Source organism: Symphalangus syndactylus, chromosome 2 (assembly GCF_028878055.3).
Source record: "Symphalangus syndactylus isolate Jambi chromosome 2, NHGRI_mSymSyn1-v2.1_pri, whole genome shotgun sequence".
NCBI lineage: Eukaryota > Metazoa > Chordata > Mammalia > Primates > Hylobatidae > Symphalangus > Symphalangus syndactylus.
Genome location: NC_072424.2, coordinates 37,105,617 through 37,124,959, shown reverse-complemented (window position 1 = coordinate 37,124,959; position 19,343 = coordinate 37,105,617). Strand labels below are relative to the sequence as shown.

The 19,343-nt window shown below is 39.9% G+C and overlaps 1 protein-coding gene across 9 annotated transcripts in view; it reads left to right on the top strand.

Moving 5' to 3' along the window:
• Window positions 1-19,343, top strand: part of BTRC (beta-transducin repeat containing E3 ubiquitin protein ligase) — a 214,060-nt gene that overhangs the window by 182,981 nt on the left and 11,736 nt on the right. For all 9 annotated transcript variants that reach the window (XM_063627685.1, XM_063627709.1, XM_063627702.1 and 6 more), the window contains 6 exons: window positions 65-202; window positions 719-837; window positions 2,109-2,358; window positions 2,803-2,921; window positions 3,995-4,105; window positions 5,747-5,825. In XM_063627685.1, coding sequence (XP_063483755.1) covers window positions 65-202; window positions 719-837; window positions 2,109-2,358; window positions 2,803-2,921; window positions 3,995-4,105; window positions 5,747-5,825 — 816 coding nt within the window. The remainder of the gene's footprint in view (window positions 1-64; window positions 203-718; window positions 838-2,108; window positions 2,359-2,802; window positions 2,922-3,994; window positions 4,106-5,746; window positions 5,826-19,343) is intronic.

Sequence of the window (19,343 nt, the reverse complement as noted above, 5' to 3'; positions counted from 1 at the left end):
GCCTAAAAATAGTTTGATTCTAGGCGTTTCCTAACACTGCCTCTTTCCCATTCCTTCTTCTCAGACAATAGAATCTAATTGGAGATGTGGAAGACATAGTTTACAGAGAATTCACTGCCGAAGTGAAACAAGCAAAGGAGTTTACTGTTTACAGTATGATGATCAGAAAATAGTAAGCGGCCTTCGAGACAACACAATCAAGGTGAGGTCTATTCAGTTGTAGCGCGAGAGTGACCACATTCATAGCGCAGTCCAAAGCATAAACTCTAAGCATTATTTCTAGAAAGTAAGTGAAGATTTTAGATTGTTTCCAGTCCCAAAGCCAAAATCATTTCCTTAAAGGACAGACATCAGTTTCCCCCCAGAATACTATACAAATGGGTAGTCCTAGGGTTAAATTCTCTTCTTGAAAAGCACTGAATGGGCTGTAACTCTTTTGGCCCTCACATAATTATAGACTACCCTGTTCCTTAATGAAAAGGATAAAAGTTTGCATTAGTACTGAAACCATATATGTATATGTGTGTGTGTGTGTGTGTGTGTGTGTGTGTGTGTGTGTGTGTGTGTGTGTGTGCTTAGCTATACCTATAGAAAAGAATGCATTCCACACTACTCTGGGCTTTGATTATTTTGGGGGATCAGACACATAATAGGACCAACAAGTCTCCACAGCACCCCATCATCACATTGATCAAAAGGATCTTATTTGCCATCCTAGATCTGGGATAAAAACACATTGGAATGCAAGCGAATTCTCACAGGCCATACGGGTTCAGTCCTCTGTCTCCAGTATGATGAGAGAGTGATCATAACGGGATCATCGGATTCCACGGTCAGGTAGAAAATTTCAAATGCTCTTTTGAACTCTGAAATATCAGCTCTGCTCTGTTCTTTGTCATAGATAGTAATTTTGTATATATCGGCACAGTTCTGAAACTAAAGAAGAATAAACCACCGGGTCCCCATCATTTCTGTCAGTCTAGAACTAGAAAACTTGATTTAGAAATGCTTGAGGTAAGTTTACATTTTCGCACATTTAAGGAACTACACATTCTATTTTAATTTGGAGGATCGTCTATTACAGAAACTTTTCTTATCCTTATGGTAAACTTTGCATTCCTTACAAAAACCACCTCACAGGGGAATAACGTGAATGCAATAAAGCCTTCCTTTCAGGTAGTGGTAACTGTAGTGCAGGTCTGTATTATCTCCTTTGAAACATGTACAGGTGAGCTGTGCTCTCTTTGCCAGCCCCTCCCCTGCCATCCCTGCAGTTTTTAATTGCAAGCTTCACTCAGGGAGGGGCCCTCAATTTCCAGAGGCATTAGTGATTTGATGACACAGCCATTATACTGCTGGAGTCCAGGATAGCTTGAGTTCTGGGTACCAGCAGCACTGCTGGGAACCTCTGTTAGGAATTTTGCCTTAAGCTAAAGGATTTAGCAAACATAATGCATCAAAAGTAACTTAAAAAAAAATAGACCTAGGAAAAAAGCAGTTAACTGCATTGTTAGATACTCTGAAGTTAAATGTTTACTATTCCAAGTTATCCTCTGTGAATAGAAAAGACTGTTCCTGTTTTTTGTCTTTTGACTTAAAGGCATAGCAAACTTGGCCCTTGTAGTTACTGACATTTAACATTTATTGGTGCTTGTGGAGTGAGTGCCCCACAGAATCTGAAACACTGCAGATGCTAACTAACATCACATTACTAAGTATGTGACGGAAGCATCTTGGCCTATTTCATTTCTGGCTCCTGGGGGCTATCATTGGAATGGGCACTAATGCTATTGTTATTAATCAGATTCCTCATTTAAAATGTATCTTACTAATGGTATCAAATTGAATGTGAGAAGTTTTACAATCTTCAAGTCTGGGCCAAATTATTAGGTGACAGTGGTGCCACCTCATCCTTGCCCTCCACAACTTGCCCATATTTCAAGCAGTATGTCTTAAGGACACACTGGCAGCATCCCATCCCCTTCCTTCTCCCACTCTCCCAGTCGGGCGCTCTCTCTAAATGTAAGGGGTGGAAGGGCACATGATGGTCAAATATAGGTAACAGATTGTAGCTTGAGTATCATCTAAATCTCATCTATCACTTCCAGAGTGTGGGATGTGAATACAGGTGAAATGCTAAACACGTTGATTCACCATTGTGAAGCAGTTCTGCACTTGCGTTTCAATAATGGCATGATGGTGACCTGCTCCAAAGATCGTTCCATTGCTGTATGGGATATGGCCTCCCCAACTGATATTACTCTCCGGAGGGTGCTGGTCGGACACCGAGCTGCTGTCAATGTTGTAGACTTTGATGACAAGTACATCGTTTCTGCATCTGGGGATAGAACTATAAAGGTAATAAGGCATTTTTCAGTAAGTTTCCAACTTAGAATGGGGGAATTCATATGAAAATTTAATCAAGGGCAATTTAATATTTAAACTTTGCTACAGAAAAATGTAATATTTAATTCAGAGACTAGTTTACAAGTGAAAAGGTAATATGTGAGATGTTGTGTGACAATTTGGCCTAGATATTTTATTCCTATAAATAATGGTGAGTGTGAGAAGAGACTAACCCTAGAAGAGTAAATCAATTTGAGGAATTCTCATGTGATAACAGCCAACTGCAAATTAGCCTGTGTTACCATGAATTTAAATTGTCCGTTGTTTTATTTGTTTGAGAAGTTGACTTCCCTCTAATGGTTCAGTCCTGTTTTCTGCTTCCCTAAGACTCCAGTTGCCATAGATTTTACCAATAAAAGCACCAAATCAACTGCTCAATGCCATTTTCTTTTTCAGGTATGGAACACAAGTACTTGTGAATTTGTAAGGACCTTAAATGGACACAAACGAGGCATTGCCTGTTTGCAGTACAGGGACAGGCTGGTAGTGAGTGGCTCATCTGACAACACTATCAGGTGAGCAGCAAGTGCCTTGTATCATAAGGGATCAATATTATGCTCCCATTCATTATTAATGCACAGATCATACAAGTCTTCAATTTTGTTATGTTTATAATCAATTGTTTTTCCTTTCTGTAGCTTCTTACAGGTCAGAAGTTTGCCCCAAGCAGAGAAGCAGCACAGCAAAGCCTTTTGTTGCCCTTCTTTTTAAATTTCTCCTGTCTACAGTTGAAAAGTGCTAATAAACAGCTAACAGCCTTTGCTTTGCCATTGTTTTTAAGAAATGAAAGATTTGTTTCCTTACTAGAAATTATGTAATTTTTGTCTTAGCATTACATAATTGGCCAGAGAGTTATCTGTCTTTGAATTATGAAGATTTCACAGTTGGATGTCCTTTTTGGGGTTTTCCCTTCACAAAGATGAATGACATAGATATGATTAGAATTTGGAAGATTATCCATCCTCTCCCTTCAGTGAAGTACTAAAAGGATGAAAAGGCCATTAAAAAAAACAACAGATAGAGCTACTGTTTGTTATATCTAAGGAAATTATTCCTAGGAATCACTTGAATTGCTCTGAAAACATACAGTTTTTAAAATTAGTACACAAAAGTTTTTGAGAACTGACTCTGCACTTCCATTCTCTGAGAAGAGCTGTCCTGGCCAGTGGTGAAAGAAGTGTCCACCGTGGCAGAGGGGGAGGTGCTTTGTGAGAAAAGGACATCACTGATAATCTGTATCTCTTTCAGTTTGGTGACTTCAGGAAACTACTTTCTTAGCTTGGTCATTTCCTTCTCAGGCAACTGTGTGCATTGAATTTGTTTTTATGCCTGGAAGAACCTGTTTACAGAATTAGTAAAGCACTGTGCTTTGAAAATACATTTTACGTTTCAACTTAAACCTACGTTTTTCTGTGTGAGTTCTATAGCAGAAAGGAAATACATTACATTGAAAGCAGTACGTATCTGTGTGGGTGGTGATTGATTTTATTTTGTGAATTTTTAGAAGGCATATGAAGTGTATTATTATAACATTCCAGGCTTAGAAAAGAATATGTGATAATTCACTTGACTTAATTTTCTCTTCCAGATTATGGGACATAGAATGTGGTGCATGTTTACGAGTGTTAGAAGGCCATGAGGAATTGGTGCGTTGTATTCGATTTGATAACAAGAGGATAGTCAGTGGGGCCTATGATGGGTGAGTGTGCTAACAGAGTGTAAAAAAGAGAAAATCTGCGTCTTAATCCTTCCTTATGTTTATGGTGTTAAACATAACCATTCCTTGTTTCTAAAAGCTTATAGATTTTACACAAAATATCTGATACCATATTTCTTTAATCCATATATTTACCTCTCTTTGGTTTAGTGTCCTGAAATATTCTTTCCATTTATTTTATTATACTTGTTTGCACGTGGTTGTCATTCATATTTTGGTTATTTGGTTATGTATTTGACTGTTTTGCCCTGTAAAGCAAAGAACAAGAAAAACCCAGTGTTAACAGGCTACCCATGTAAAAGGGTAACCCGTTAACAAAACAGAAACACTAGAGGGCAGTATTTGGGGACTTAGTGTGGTAAGATCTTGAATTTTGATCTCTTGGGTTTTTTATCTCTTTGAGTAATTTTTAAGAGTACAGTTCTCTTGTCATCACTTGTCATCCTAGCTTTTCATTTATGAGTTTAGTCATCTTTATTTTCTTCTAATTTCTAGTGGTTATGGAATCCATTAATTTTGTGAATGGACCCCATGTCCACCAATCCTAAACACAGAGTAAATTCAAACAAAAGTAGGCTGGGCACAGTGGCTTATGCATTTAATCCCAGCACTTTGGGAGACCGAGACAGGTGGATCACTTGAGGTCAGGGGTTCGAGACCAGCCTGGCCAACATGGCAAAACCCAGTCTCTACTAAAAGTACAAAAATTAGCCAGGTGTGGTTGCGGGCGCCTGTAATCCCAGCTACTCAGGAGGCTGAGGCAGGAGAATTGCTTGAACCAGGTAGGCAGAGGTTGCAGTGAGCCAAGATTGTGCCACCGCACTCCAGCCTGGGCAACAGAGCGAGACTCCGTCTCAAAAAAAGAAAAAAAAAGTTATTCACTTAGGAAGGACTCTTATCATTTCTTTTTGTCAATCTGCCTGATTTTGGCAGCTTTTTAAATATCAGAAACTAACAACATTATTTTAGTTCATGAGCTAAATATACTGATACATTCATTAGCCAATGCAAGCAGCAGGAAGTGTAGACTGCTCACTTCTTCTGCTTTGGGACAGCCATCACTGTTACAACCTTGGGAAATTGTTCAGAGTGTGGTGACATGTTCCAGCTTGGTCAAGACAATATTTTCTTATTGCCCTGGCTTTGATCTGTACCCACCTGTCTTGGAATTTGTCTGCTATGTACCTTGAGGAAACATGGCCTATAAAAGATTTTTGAAAGAACTACACTTACCTTATTTAAATCAAAAGATGAGGGCTTGCTTATATAAACTCCATTGCTCTTACATGGACCCCAGTCCCTCAGTACATGTGACCTGGGCCACTCTTAGAAGTGACCAGGAAGAGGATGCTTCAGAGTTTTAGATTTCTAGGTCTGTGTAATATCTTATCATTAAGAGGTCTAATGTATAAGATCTCCTCTTGATCCCAAAGTATGGTATAACTTTACTATTAACTGTCTTCAGTTTGGTTAAAGCTAGCCTGTTTCTCATTTGTAGGTTAATCACGTATATTTAAACTATACTCACCATCCATATTTATTGCCATGAATTTCTTCTGTTCTTCCCTGTGTTCTCTTACTTTCGCTTTTAACTAACATTTTTGTCCCTTTTTTGATCTTTAGAAAAATTAAAGTGTGGGATCTTGTGGCTGCTTTGGACCCCCGTGCTCCTGCAGGGACACTCTGTCTACGGACCCTTGTGGTAAGAGCCTTGCTGTTTAGAGAGCACTGGAGAGCAGGTGGGGGAAGAAAGTAAACGTTGATGTGCTGTGGAATATAGATTTGAATTTAATAGTTACAACCTCACAAAACCTACAACTAAGTGGTAAGGCAACCGGTACATGACAATAAAATATGTTTATATAATTCCTTTCATCCAAAAATGCTTTAGAGACTATATATGGAGAGAAATGTGGCAGCTGTTTAACAGCTGCACAGCAACTGTACACAAGTTTAGTGTGGGGAGTGAATAAGAATTCTGTATCCACCAGAAACAGCAGGGGGTACTAAGGGAGAGAGAATATAATTATTCAAATTGGAACCTGTCCAAAATCTGAGGACCTGTACACGTGTGCCTTAAAAAAGTGCCCTGGGGGCCGGGTGTGGTGGCTCATGCCTATTAATCCCAGCACTTTGGGAGGTCAAGGCGGATGGATCACCTGAGATCAGGAGTTGAAGACCAGCTTGACCAACATGGTGAAACCCCGTCTCTACTAAAAATAAAAAAAAATTAGCCAAGCATGGTGGCAGGCGCCTGTAATCCCAGCTACTCGGGAGGCTGAGGCAGGAGAATCACTTGAACCTGAGAGGCAGAGGTTGCAGTGAACCGAGATCGTGCTTGCACTCCAGCCTGGGCAACAAGAGCGAAACTCCGTCTTAAAAAAAAAAAAAAGTGCCCTGGGAATCTGCATGAATCCCCCTGGCCAGCCCCTTAGTTATGCAGCCTGTTCATGAGCTAGTGCCTCCAGCAACTTGAGCCCATCTTTTTATTCCCCATATACCCCCTTTTCATATTTGGGGAAAAAAGTGATTCAAAAGGAGGAATATCACCTTCAGAAGCACTAAATTATTTATCATGTTGTTAGCCAAGGGCCCAGATTGATAAATGCTGCTTCCATTAGAAAATTAGTTGGAGCAACAGGGTGGACAGACACCACTCAGAGAAAAGATGAGAGCAAGCATTTGAAGCCCAGTGTTCTAAATCCTGACTGTCAACATTTAGGCATTCTTGGCTCTGGAGAAGAGAAAGAGGTTACATTTCTTGTCTTCCTTGTTGGATTTATGTGTATGTGTGTAAGACAGGGTCTTCCTCTGTCACCCAGGCTATAGTGAAGTGGCACTACATGTTGTTGATGTATATCAATATTTCATTTCTTTTGAACATTTGCTGAGTAGTATTCTATTGTATGGTTATGCCCATTCACTGATTGTTTCTCATTTTTGGCTATTAACAAATAAAGTTTCTATAAACATTTATGTAGAAGTCTTGGGATGAATATATGCTTTTTGCTTTTATTTCTCTGAGGTAAATACCTAGGAGCAGATGACTAGGTCATATGGTAAGTGTATGTTTAAAATTTTTAGAAACTGCCAAACTGTTTTTCAAAGTGGTTTACCATTTTACATTATAGTATATCTGTGTATGAGAGTTCCAGTTACTCCACATACTTGCCAGTACTGAGCACAGTCTTTAATTTAGTCATTCTCATTGTGGTTTAATTCGTGTATCTCTAATGATTAATAATGTCGAGCATCTATTCTTTGCCATCTGTATATCTACTTCGGTGAAGTGTGTTCAAATCTTTTCCCATTTTTTAATTGAGTGGTTATTGAGTTTTGAGATTCTTTTATATATTCTAAGTTATAAATGCTTTATCAGATGTAATTCACAAATATTTTCTCCACGTTCATAATTTGTTTCTTTGTTTTCTTAAAAATGTCTTTCAAAAAGTGGTTCTTAATTTTAAGTCTACTGCATTGACTTTTTCTATTATGGCGTATGTTACTTGCTATTGTATCTCAAAAAAACCTTTGACTAATCCAAAGTCACAAGGATTTTTCCCTGTGTTTTCTTCTCTAAGTTTTATAATTTTCAGTTTGTATTTTGGTCTATGATCCATTTTGGGTTAATCTTTGCATATGGTACAAGGTATAGATCAAAGGGTTGGGCTTTTTTACACATGAATATCCAGTTGTTCCAGCACCATTTATTCAAAAGACTGTCCTTTCGAAATGCTTTTGCAGCTTTGTCAAAAATGAATTGACCATATATGTGTGAGTCTTCTTTGGGACTCTGTTCTGTTCCATTGATTTTTGTCTGTCTTGATTCCAGTATAATTTTATTTTGATTACTGCAGCTTTTTACCAACTCTTGAAGTCAAGTAATGGGAGTCCTTCAGCTTTGTCTTTTTCGAAGTTTTTTGGGGCCTTTGATTTTTCATGTTAGTTTTAAAATCAGTTTGCCAATTTCAACCAAAAAAAAAAATCTGCTGGGAATGTTTTTTAATTTTTTAATAAATAAATAGGTATGGGGTCTCAGTGTGTTGCCCAGACTGGTCTCAAACTCCTGGCCTCAAATAGTACTCCTACCTCAGACTCCCAAAGTGCTTGGATTATAGGCCTGAACCACTCCATCTGCTGGGATTTTTGTTGGACTTGTGTTGACTGTAGATCAGTTTGGAGAATATTGACTTCTGAACAATATTGAGTCTTTCTCTCTCCATTTGTTTAGGTCTTTTTAAATTTCCCAGCCATGTTGTAGCTTTTAGTGTAAAGGTTTTGCACATCTTTTTGTCACAATTATCCCTAAATATTTTGTATTTTTAATGCTATTGGAAAAGGTATTTTTAAACCTTGGTTTATGATTGTTCATTGCAAATACATAGAAATATACTTTTACTTATTTCCCAATCTGTGTATCTTTTATTTCTGTCTCCCTCTTTTTTTTTTTTTTTTTTTTTTAATTGCACTGGCTAAGACCTCCAGTACAATGTTAAAAACAATTGGTAAGAGTGAATGTCCCTTTCTTGTTCATGATCTTAGGCGAAAGGCATTCAGTCTTTCACCATTTCACATATGTGTGTATATAGATGTATGTCAGCTATAGGGCTTTTCCTTTCTTTTCTTTTCTTTTCTTCTCTTTTCTTTTCTTTTATGGAGACGGAGTCTCGCTCTTTAGCCCAGGCTGGAGTGCAGTGGTGCGATCTCGGCTCACTGCAAGCTCTGCCTCCCAGGTTCACGCCATTCTCCTGCCTCAGCCTCCCGAGTAGCTGGGACTACAGGCGCGTGCCACCACGCCCGGCTGATTTTTTGTATTTTTTAGTAGAGACGGGGTTTCATCATGTTAGCCAGGATGGTCTCGATCTCCTGACCTCATGATCCACCCGCCTCGGCCTCCCAAAGTGCTGGGATTACAGGCATGAGCCACCGCGCCCGGCCTAGGGTTTTTGATAATGACCCATTATCAGGGGATTAGGCAGTTCCCTTCTGTTCCTAGATTGCCGAGAGTTTTAATGAGGAACGCATGTTGGGTTTTGTGAAATGCTTTATCTACATCCATTGAGATAATCATATGGTTTTTCACTTTTATTCTGTTAATTGGTATATTACATTGAATTTTTTTAGCTTTAAATCCTTTGCATTGCTGGTATAAGCCCCACTTGTTCATGAGGTAGAATCCTTTTTATGTGTTGTTGGATTCACCTTGCTAATATCTTTTTAAGGATTTTTGTGTGTGTGTGTATCTGTATTTGTAAGGGATGTTGGTTTGTTGCTTTATTTTCTATGTCTCTGGTTGACTGTCATGATAATGTTGGCCTTATAAAATAATTTTTGAAGTATTCCCTCATCTATTTTCTAAGAGTTTGCATATGTGATGTTATGCTTCTTTAAATGCTTGATAGAATTCACTAGTGAAGCATCTAGACCTGGAATTTTCTTTGTGGAAAGTTTTAATTACAACTTCAGTTTCTTTAATAAATACAGCACTCTTCAGATTTAATATTTCTTTTAAAGTCCACTTTAATACTTTGTCTTCCAAGCAGTTTGGCCATTTTATCTAAATTATGAAATTTATTGAAATAAAGTTATTCATCATATTCCCTTATTATCCTTTTAATGCCTGTAGGAGCACAGTCCTGTTTCCTTTTTCGGTTTCATTGATTTTTTTTATTTTTCTAGCTTGTTAAGTTAGAAACTAAGATCATTAACTTTGAACCTTTTTTTAAATATAATCAGTAGAAGCTATAAATATTATTAGAAGTAATTCTAATCACTACTTTAGCCACATCCCAAAAATGTCAATTAAGTCAAATTGGTTTATAATATTCAGGTCTTCTGTATCCTTAGTGATTTTTCTATTCATCCTTACCAATTATTGAGAGAGGAATTTTTATGTCTCCCAGTGTAGTTTTGAATTTGTCTGTTTCTCCTTACAGTTGTGACAGCTTTTGTGTCATGGTTTTTGTCTGTTTGAGACAGGGTATCACTATGTCGCCCAGGCTGGAATGCAGTGGCACACCCATGACTCACTGCAGCCTCAACCTCCCAGGCTCTATCAATCCACCCACCTGAGCCTCCTGAGTAGCTGGGACCACAGGCGTGCACCACCACATCCGGCTAACTTTTTTGTATTTTTTTTTAGAGATGGGGTTTTGCCACATTGCCCAGGCTGGTCTGGAACTCCTGAGCTCAACCTCAACAAAGTACTAGGATCACAGGCATGAGCCATGGCACCTGGCCTGCTTCATGGTTTTTTTTGTTGTTGTCGTTGTTTTTGAGACGGAGTTTCTCTCTTGTCACCCAGGCTGGAGTGCAGTGGCACGATCTCGGCTCATTGCAACCTCCGCCTCCTGGGTTCAAGCCATTCTCCTGCCTCAGCCTCCCAAGTAGCTGGGATTACAGGCACCTGCCACCATGCCCGGCTAATTTTTTGTATTTTCAGTAGAGACAGGATTTTACCATGTTGGGCATGCTAGTCTCGAACTCCTGACCTCAGGTGATCCACCCGCCTCGGCCTCCCAAAGTGCTGGGATTACAGGCGTGAGCCACCGCGCCCGGCTGCTTCATGTATTTTTAAGCTCTATTATTGGGTACCTGCCTGCTTAGGATCTTTGTCTTAGTGATTAACTGACTTTTTAACATTATGAAATGTCTTTCCTTGATGTTTATAGTATTCTTTGTTTTGGGAAATTAATACTTTGATATTATATGTAAACATTCTGCTTTTTTATGATTAGTGTCTGTGTGGTATATCTTATTATAGTCTTTTAATATGCCTGTGTCTTTATATTTTAAATGAATTTCTCATATTCAGCATATAGTTGGGCCTTGTTTTTGTTTTTTTGTTTTTTTTTTCTTAATCCAGCCTGACCATCTCTGCCTTTGTCATGTTTAGACCATTTATGTAATTTTTGTATGTTTGGTTTTAAATCTATCATGTTGCTATTTATTTTCTATTTTTTCCTTTTATTTTTTTTATTATACTTTAGGTTTTAGGGTACATGTGCACAATGTGCAGGTTTGTTACATATGTATCCATGTGCCATGTTGTTTTGCTGCACCCATTAACTCGTCATTTAGCATTAGGTATATCTCCTAATGCTGTCCCTCCCCCCTTCCCCCACCCCACAACAGTCCCTGGAGTGTGATGTTCCCCTTCCTGTGTCCATGAGTTCTCATTGTTCAATTCCCACCTATGAGTGAGAACATGCGGTGTTTGGTTTTTTGTCCTTGCGATAGTTTACTGAGAATGATGTTTTCCAGTTTCATCCATGTCCCTACAAAGGACATGAACTCATCATTTTTTATGGCTGCATAGTATTCCATGGTGTATATGTGCCACATTTTCTTAATCCAGTCTATCGTTGTTGGACACTTGGGTTGGTTCCAAGTCTTTGCTATTGTGAATAGTGCCACAATAAACATACTGTGCATGTGTCTTTATAGCAGCATGATTTATAATCCTTTGGGTATATACCCAGTAATGGGATGGCTGGGTCAAATGGTATTTCTAGTTCCAGATCCCTGAGGAATCGCCACACTGTCTTCCACAATGGTTGAATTAGTTTACAGTCCCACCAACAGTGTAAAAGTGTTCCCATTTCTCCACATCCTCTCCAGCACCTGTTGTTTCCTGACTTTTTAATGATCACCATTCTAATTGGCGTGAGATGGTATCTCACTGTGGTTTTGATTTGCATTTCTCTGATGGCCAGTGATGATGAGCATTTTTTCATGTGTTTTTTGGCTGCATAAATGTCTTCTTTTGAGAAGTGTCTGTTCATGTCCTTCGCCCACTTTTTGATGGGGTTGTTTTTTTCTTGTAAATTTGTTGGAGTTCATTGTAGATTCTGGATATTAGCCCTTTGTCAGATGAGTAGGTTGCAAAAATTTTCTCCCATTCTGTAGGTTGCCTGTTCACTCTGATGGTAGTTTCTTTTGCTGTGCAGAAGCTCTTTAGTTTAATTAGATCCCATTTGTCAATTTTGGCTTTTGTTGCCATTGCTTTTGGTGTTTTAGACATGAAGTCCTTGCCCACGCCTATGTCCTGAATGGTATTGCCTAGGTTTTCTTGTAGGATTTTAATGGTTTTAGGTCTAACATGTAAGTCTTTAATCCATCTTGAATTAATTTTTGTATAAGATGTAAGGAAGGGATCCAGTTTCAGCTTTCTACATATGGCTAGCTAGTTTTCCCAGCACCATTTATTAAATAGGGAATCCTTTCCCCATTTCTTGTTTTTGTCAGGTTTGTCAAAGACCAGATAGTTGTAGATATGCGGCATTATTTCTGAGGGCTCTGTTCTGTTCCATTGATCTATGTCTCTGTTGTGGTACCAGTACCATGCTGTTTTGGTTACTGTAGCCTTGTAGTATAGTTTGAAGTCAGGTAGCGTGATGCCTCCAGCTTTGTTCTTTTGGCTTAGGATTGACTTGGTGATGCGGGCTCTTTTTTGGTTCCATATGAACTTTAAAGTAGTTTTTTCCAATTCTGTGAAGAAAGTCATTGGTAGCTTGATGGGGATGGCATTGAATCTATAAATTACCTTGGGCGGTATGGCCATTTTCACGATATTGATTCTTCCAACCAATGAACATGGAATGTTCTTCCATTTGTTTGTATCCTCTTTTATTTCATTGAGCAGTGGTTTGTAGTTCTCCTTGAAGAGGTCCTTCACATCCCTTGTAAGTTGGATTCCTAGGTATTTGATTCTCTTTGAAGCAATTGTGAATGGGCGTTCACTCATGATTTGGCTCTCTGTTTGTCTGTGATTGGTGTACAAGAATGCTTGTGATTTTTGTACATTGATTTTGTATCCTGAGACTTTGCTGAAGTTGCTAATCAGCTTAAGGAGATTTTGGGCTGAGACGATGGGGTTTTCTAGATATACAATCATGTCATCTGCAAACAGGGACAATTTGACTTCCTCTTTTCCTAATTGAATACCCTTTATTTCCTTCTCCTGCCTGATTGCCCTGGCCAGAACTTCCAGCACTATGTTGAATAGGAGTGGTGAGAGAGGGCATCCCTGTCTTGTGCCAGTTTTCAAAGGGAATGCTTCCAGTTTTTGCCCATTCAGTATGATATTGGCTGTGGGTTTGTCATAGATAGCTCTTATTATTTTGAGATACGTCCCATCAATACCTAATTTATTGAGGGTTTTTAGCATGAAGGGTTGTTGAATTTTGTCAAAGGCCTTTTCTGCATCTATTGAGATAATCATGTGGTTTTTGTCTTTGGTTCTGTTTATATGCTGGATTACATTTATTGATTTGCGTATGTTGAACCAGCCTTGCATCCCAGGGATGAAGCCCACTTGATCATGGTATATAAGCTTTTTGATGTGCTGCTGGATTCGGTTTGCCAGTATTTTATTGAGGATTTTTGCATCAATGTTCATCAAGGATATTGGTCTGAAATTCTCTTTTTTGGTTATGTCTCTGCCAGGCTTTGGTATCAGGACGATGCTGGCCTCATAAAATGTGTTAGGGAGGATTCCCTCTTTTTCTGTCGATTGGAATAGTTTCAGAAGGAATGGTACCAGTTCCTCCTTGTACCTCTGGTAGAATTCGGCTGTGAATCCATCAGGTCCTGGACTCTTTTTGGTTGGTAAGCTATTGATTATTGCCACAATTTCAGAGCCTGTTATTGGTCTGTTTAGAGATTCAACTTCTTCCTGGTTTAGTCTTCGGAGGGTGTATTTGTCGAGGAATTTATCCATTTCTTCTAGATTTTCTAGTTTATTTGCATAGAGGTGTTTGTAGCATTCTCTGATGGTAGATTGTATTTCTGTGGGATCGGTGGTGATATCCCCTTTTTCATTTTTTATTGCGTCTATTTGATTCTTCTCTCTTTTCTTCTTTATTAATCTTGCTAGTGGTCTATCAATTTTGTTGATCTTTTCAAAAAACCAGCTCCTGGATTCATTAATTTTTTGAAGGGTTTTTTGTGTCTCTATTTCCTTCAGTTCTGCTCTAATTTTAGTTATTTCTAGCCTTCTGCTAGCTTTTGAATGTGTTTGCTCTTGCTTTTCTAGTTCTTTTAATTGTGATGTTAGGGTGTCAATTTTGGATCTTTCCTGCTTTCTCTTGTGGGCATTTAGTGCTATAAATTTCCCTCTACACACTGCTTTGAATGTGTCCCAGAGATTCTGGTATGTTGTGTCTTTGTTCTCGTTGGTTTCAAAGAACATCTTTATTTCTGCCTTCATTTCATTATGTACCCAGTAGTCATTCAGGAGCAGGATGTTCAGTTTCCATGTAGTTGAGCGGTTTTGAGTGAGTTTCTTAATCCTGAGTTCTAGTTTGATTGCACTGTGGTCTGAGAGACAGTTTGTTATAATTTCTGTTCTTTTACATTTGCTGAGGAGAGCTTTACTTCCAACTATGTGGTCAATTTTGGAATAGGTGTGGTGTGGTGCTGAAAAAAATGTATATTCTGTTGATTTGGGGTGGAGAGTTCTGTAGATGTCTATTAGGTCCACTCTGTGCAGAGCTGAGTTCAATTCCTGGATATCCTTGTTAACTTTCTGTCTCGTTGATCTGTCTGATGTTGACAGTGGGGTGTTAAAATCTCCCATTATTATTTTGTGGGAGTTTAAGTCCCTTTGTAGGTCACTCAGGACTTGGCTTTATGAATCTGGGTGCTCCTGTGTTGGGTGCATATATATTTAGGATAGTTAGCTCTTCTTGTTGAATTGATCCCCTTACCATTATGTAATGGCCTTCTTTGTCTCTTTTGATCTTTGTTGGTTTAAAGTCTATTTTATCAGAGACTAGGATTGCAACCCCTGCCTTTTTTTGTTTTCCATTTGCTTGGTAGATCTTCCTCCATCCCTTTATTTTGAGTCTGTGTGTGTCTCTGCACATGAGATGGGTTTCCTGAATACAGCACACTGATGGGTCTTGACTCCTTATCCAGTTTGCCAGTCTGTGTCTTTTAATTGGAGCATTTAGCCCATTTACATTTAAAGTTAATATTGTTATGCGTGAATTTGATCCTGTCATTATGATGTTAGTTGGTTATTTTGCTCATTAGTTGATGCAGTTTCTTCCTAGCCTCGATGGTCTTTACAATTTGGCGTGTTTTTGCAGGGGCTGGTACCGGTTGTTCCTTTCCATGTTTAGTGCTTCCTTCAGGAGCTCTTTTAGGGCAGGCCTGGTGGTGACAAAATCACTCAGCATTTGCTTGTCTGTAAAGTATTTTATTTCTCCTTCACTTATGAAGCTTAGTTCGGCTGGATATGAAATTCTGGGTTGAAAATTCTTTAAGAATGTTGAATATCGGCCCCCACTCTCTTCTGGCTTATAGAGTTTCTGCCGAGAGATCAGCTGTTAGTCTGATGGGCTTCCCTTTGTGGGTAACCCGACCTTTCTCTCTGGCTGCCCTTAACATTTTTTCCTTGATTTCAACTTTGGTGAATCTGACAATTATGTGTCTTGGAGTTGCTCTTCTCGAGGAGTATCTTTGTGGCGTTCTCTGTATTTCGTGAATCTGACAATTATGTGTCTTGGAGTTGCTCTTCTCGAGGAGTATCTTTGTGGCGTTCTCTGTATTTCCTGAATCTGAATGTTGGCCTGCCTTGCTAGATTGGGGAAGTTCTCCTGGATAATATCTTGCAGAGTGTTTTCCAACTTGGTTCCATTCTCCCCGTCATTTTCAGGTACACCAATCAGACGTAGGTTTGGTCTTTTCACATAGTCCCAAATTTCTTGGAGGCTTTGTTCATTTCTTTTTATTCTTCTTTCTCTAAACTTCCCTTCTCGCTTCATTTCATTCATTTCATCTTCCATCACTGATACCCTTTCTTCCAGTTGATCGCATCGGCTACCGAGGCTTCTGCAATCTTCGTGTAGTTCTCGATACTTGGCTTTCAGCTCCATCAGCTCCTTTAAACCCTTCTCTCCATTGGTTATTCTAGTTATCCATTCATCTAATTTTTTTTCAAAGTTTTTAACTTCTTTGCTGTTGTTTTGAATTTCCTCCCGTAGCTCGGAGTAGTTTGATCGTCTGAAGCCTTCTTCTCTCAACTCGTCAAAGTCATTCTCCGTCCAGCTTTGTTCCGTTGCTGGTGAGGAACTGCGTTCCTTTGGAGGAGAAGTGCTCTGCTTTTTAGAGTTTCCAGTTTTTCTGCTCTGTTTTTTCCCCATCTTTGTGGTTTTATCTACTTTTGGTCTTTGATGATGGTGATGTACAGATGGGTTTTTGGTGTGGATGTCCTTTCTGTTTGTTAGTTTTCCTTCTCCCAGACAGGACCCTCAGCTGCAGGTCTGTTGGAGTTTGCTAGAGGTCCACTCCAGACCCTGTCTGGCTGGGTGTCAGCAGCGGTGGCTGCAGAACAGCTGATTTTCGTGAGACCACAAATTCAGCTGTCTGATAGTTCCTCTGGAAGTTTTGTCTCAGAGGGGTACCCGGCCGAGTGAGGTGTCAGTCTGTCCCTACTGGGGGGTGCCTCCCAGTTAGGCTGCTTGGGGGTTAGGGACCCACTTTAGGAGTCAGTCTGCCCGTTCTCAGATCTCCAGCTGCGTGCTGGGAGAACCACTATTCTCTTCAAAGCTGTCAGTCAGACAGGGACATTTAAGTCTGCAGAGGTTCCTGCTGAATTTTTGTTTGTCTGTGCCCTGCCCCCAGAGGTGGAGCCTACAGAGGCAGGCAGGCCTCCTTGAGCTATGGTGGGCTCCACCCAGTTGGAGCTTCCTGGCTGCTTTGTTTACCTAAGCAAGCCTGGGCAATGGCGGGCGCCCCTCCCCCAGCCTCGCTGCCGCCTTGCAGTTTGATCTCAGACTGCTGTGCTAGCAATCAGCGAGACTCCGTGGGCACAGGACCCTCTGAGCCAGGTGCGGGACACAATCTCCTGGTGTGCCGTTTTCCAGGCCCGTTGGAAAAACACAGTATTAGGGTGGGACTGACCCGATTTTCCAGGTGCTGTCTGTTACCCCTTTCTTTGACTAGGGAAGGGAACTCCCTGACCCCTTGCGCTTCCCGAGTGAGGCAATGCCTTGCCCTGCTTCGGCTCGCGCAGAGTGCGCTGCACCGACTGTCCTGCACCCACTGTTTGGCACTCCCTAGTGAGATGAACCCGGTACCTCAAACGGAAATGCAGAAATCACCCATCTTCTGTGTCGCTCAGGCTGGGAGCTGTAGACCGGAGCTGTTCCTATTCGGCCATCTTGGCTCCACCGGTCTCCTTTTGTTTATTACCTCCTGTTTTCATGCTCTTTTTTTTTTTTTTAAATCTCAGTTTAGCTCCTATTATGGGTTCTTCGTTATATCTCACTAATTTGGTGAGGAGGGATCTAGGGTTTACAGTAGTTATCTCTAATTTATTGCAGTCTACTATCAGATGATATTGTACCACTTCATGTATAATGTAGGAAACTTAAATCACTAAATGTTCATTTTTCACCCCCATCCTTTATGCTATTATTGCTATAGATTTTACTTAATATGTTATAATCCCCACAGCACTTGTTATTTTTGCTTTGCTTAAAACTATCAACCATCTTTTAAGATGTTTTTTGTTGTTGTTGTTTTTGTTTCTGTTTGAGACGGAGTCTTGCTCTGTCACCCAAGCTGGAGTGCACTGGTGTGATCTTGGCTCACTGCAACCTCTGCCTCCCGGGTTCAAGCAATTCTCCTGCCTCAGCCTCCTGAATAGCTGGGACTACAGGCGCCCGCCACCACACCCAGCTAATGTTTTGTAGTTTTAATAGAGACAGGATTTCACCATGTTAGCCACGATGGTCTCGATCTCCTGACCTCGTGATCCGCCCGCCTCAGGCTCCCAAAGTGCTGGGATTACAGGCATGAGCCACTGCGGCTGGTCTTTTAAAGAAATTTTTTAATGGAAAAAAGAGAGTTTATTTTTACCCACATGTTTACCTTTTCTATTACTTCCCATTCCTTTGTATAAATTCTATTTCCATCTGATATCATTTTCCTTCTGCTTAAAGAACTTACTTTAACATTTCATATATGCAGGTACACTGGTGACAAATACTTTCACTTGTTGTTCACTTGGGAAAGTTTTTTTGTTTGTTTTTGTTTTTTTGTTTTTTTTGTTTTTAAGGGATGGGGTCTCATTCTATAGCCCAGGCTGGAATGCAGTGGCATGATCATAGCCCACTGCAGCCTTGGACTCCTAATCTCAAGCAATCCTCCTGACAGCCTCTCACAGCTGACTACAGGCTTGTGCCACCATATCTGGCTAATTTTCTTTATTTTTTTAGAGATAGGGTCTCATTGTGTTGCCCAGACTGGTCTTGAACTCCTGGCCTCAGATAATCCTCTTGCCTCACAACCTCCTGAGTAGCTGAGATTATTACAGTTGCAAGCCACTGCACCTGGCTCTGAAAAAGTTCTCATTTTGCCTTCATTTTTGAAAGATATTTTTGCTGGCTAAATAATTCTATATAGGCCAGAAATGGTGTCTCACACCTGTAATCCCAGCACTTTGGGAGTCTGAGGCGGGTGGATTGCTTGAGCTCAGGAGTTCAAGACAAGCCTGGAAACATGGCAATCCCTTCTGTTCAAAAATACAAAGATTAGCTGGGCATGGTGACACGTGCCTGTACTCCCAACAACTTTTGGGAGGCTGAGGTGTGAGAATCATATGAGTCCGGGAGATTGAGGCTGCAGTAAGCCACAAATGTGCCACTGCACTGCATCTTGGGTGAGAATGAGACCCTGTCTCAAAAAAAAAAAAAAAGCTAGATTGACAGTGTCTTTCAGCACTTTAATGATGTCATTCCATTTTCTTCTGGCCTGGTTTCTGACTAGAAGTTGGAAGTCACTCATCTCCATTCTGTATCTTTTTCCTCTGGCTGCTTTTAAGATTTTCTCTTTATCATTAGTTTTCAGCAATTTGCTTATAATGTGTCTTGGTGTGGTTTTGTTTGTATTTTTCCTACTTCACATTAAAAAAATAGAAATTGTCGGAGCAATTTGCAGAAGAAGGCTAAACTATATGTTGTCTACAAGAAAGCTGCTTTAAAGACACATACACCTTAAAAGTAAATGGTTAGTGAAAGATATAACACATGTTATAGGCTGAATTGTGTTCCCCTAAAATTTATATGATGTCTTAACCACCAGTACCTCAGAATGTGACTGTATTTGGAGTTATAGGAGCTTTCAAGAGGTAAATAAGGTTAAATGAAGTCACTGGAGTAGGCCCTAATCCAATATGACTGGTGTTGGTGTCCTTATAACAAGAGGAGAT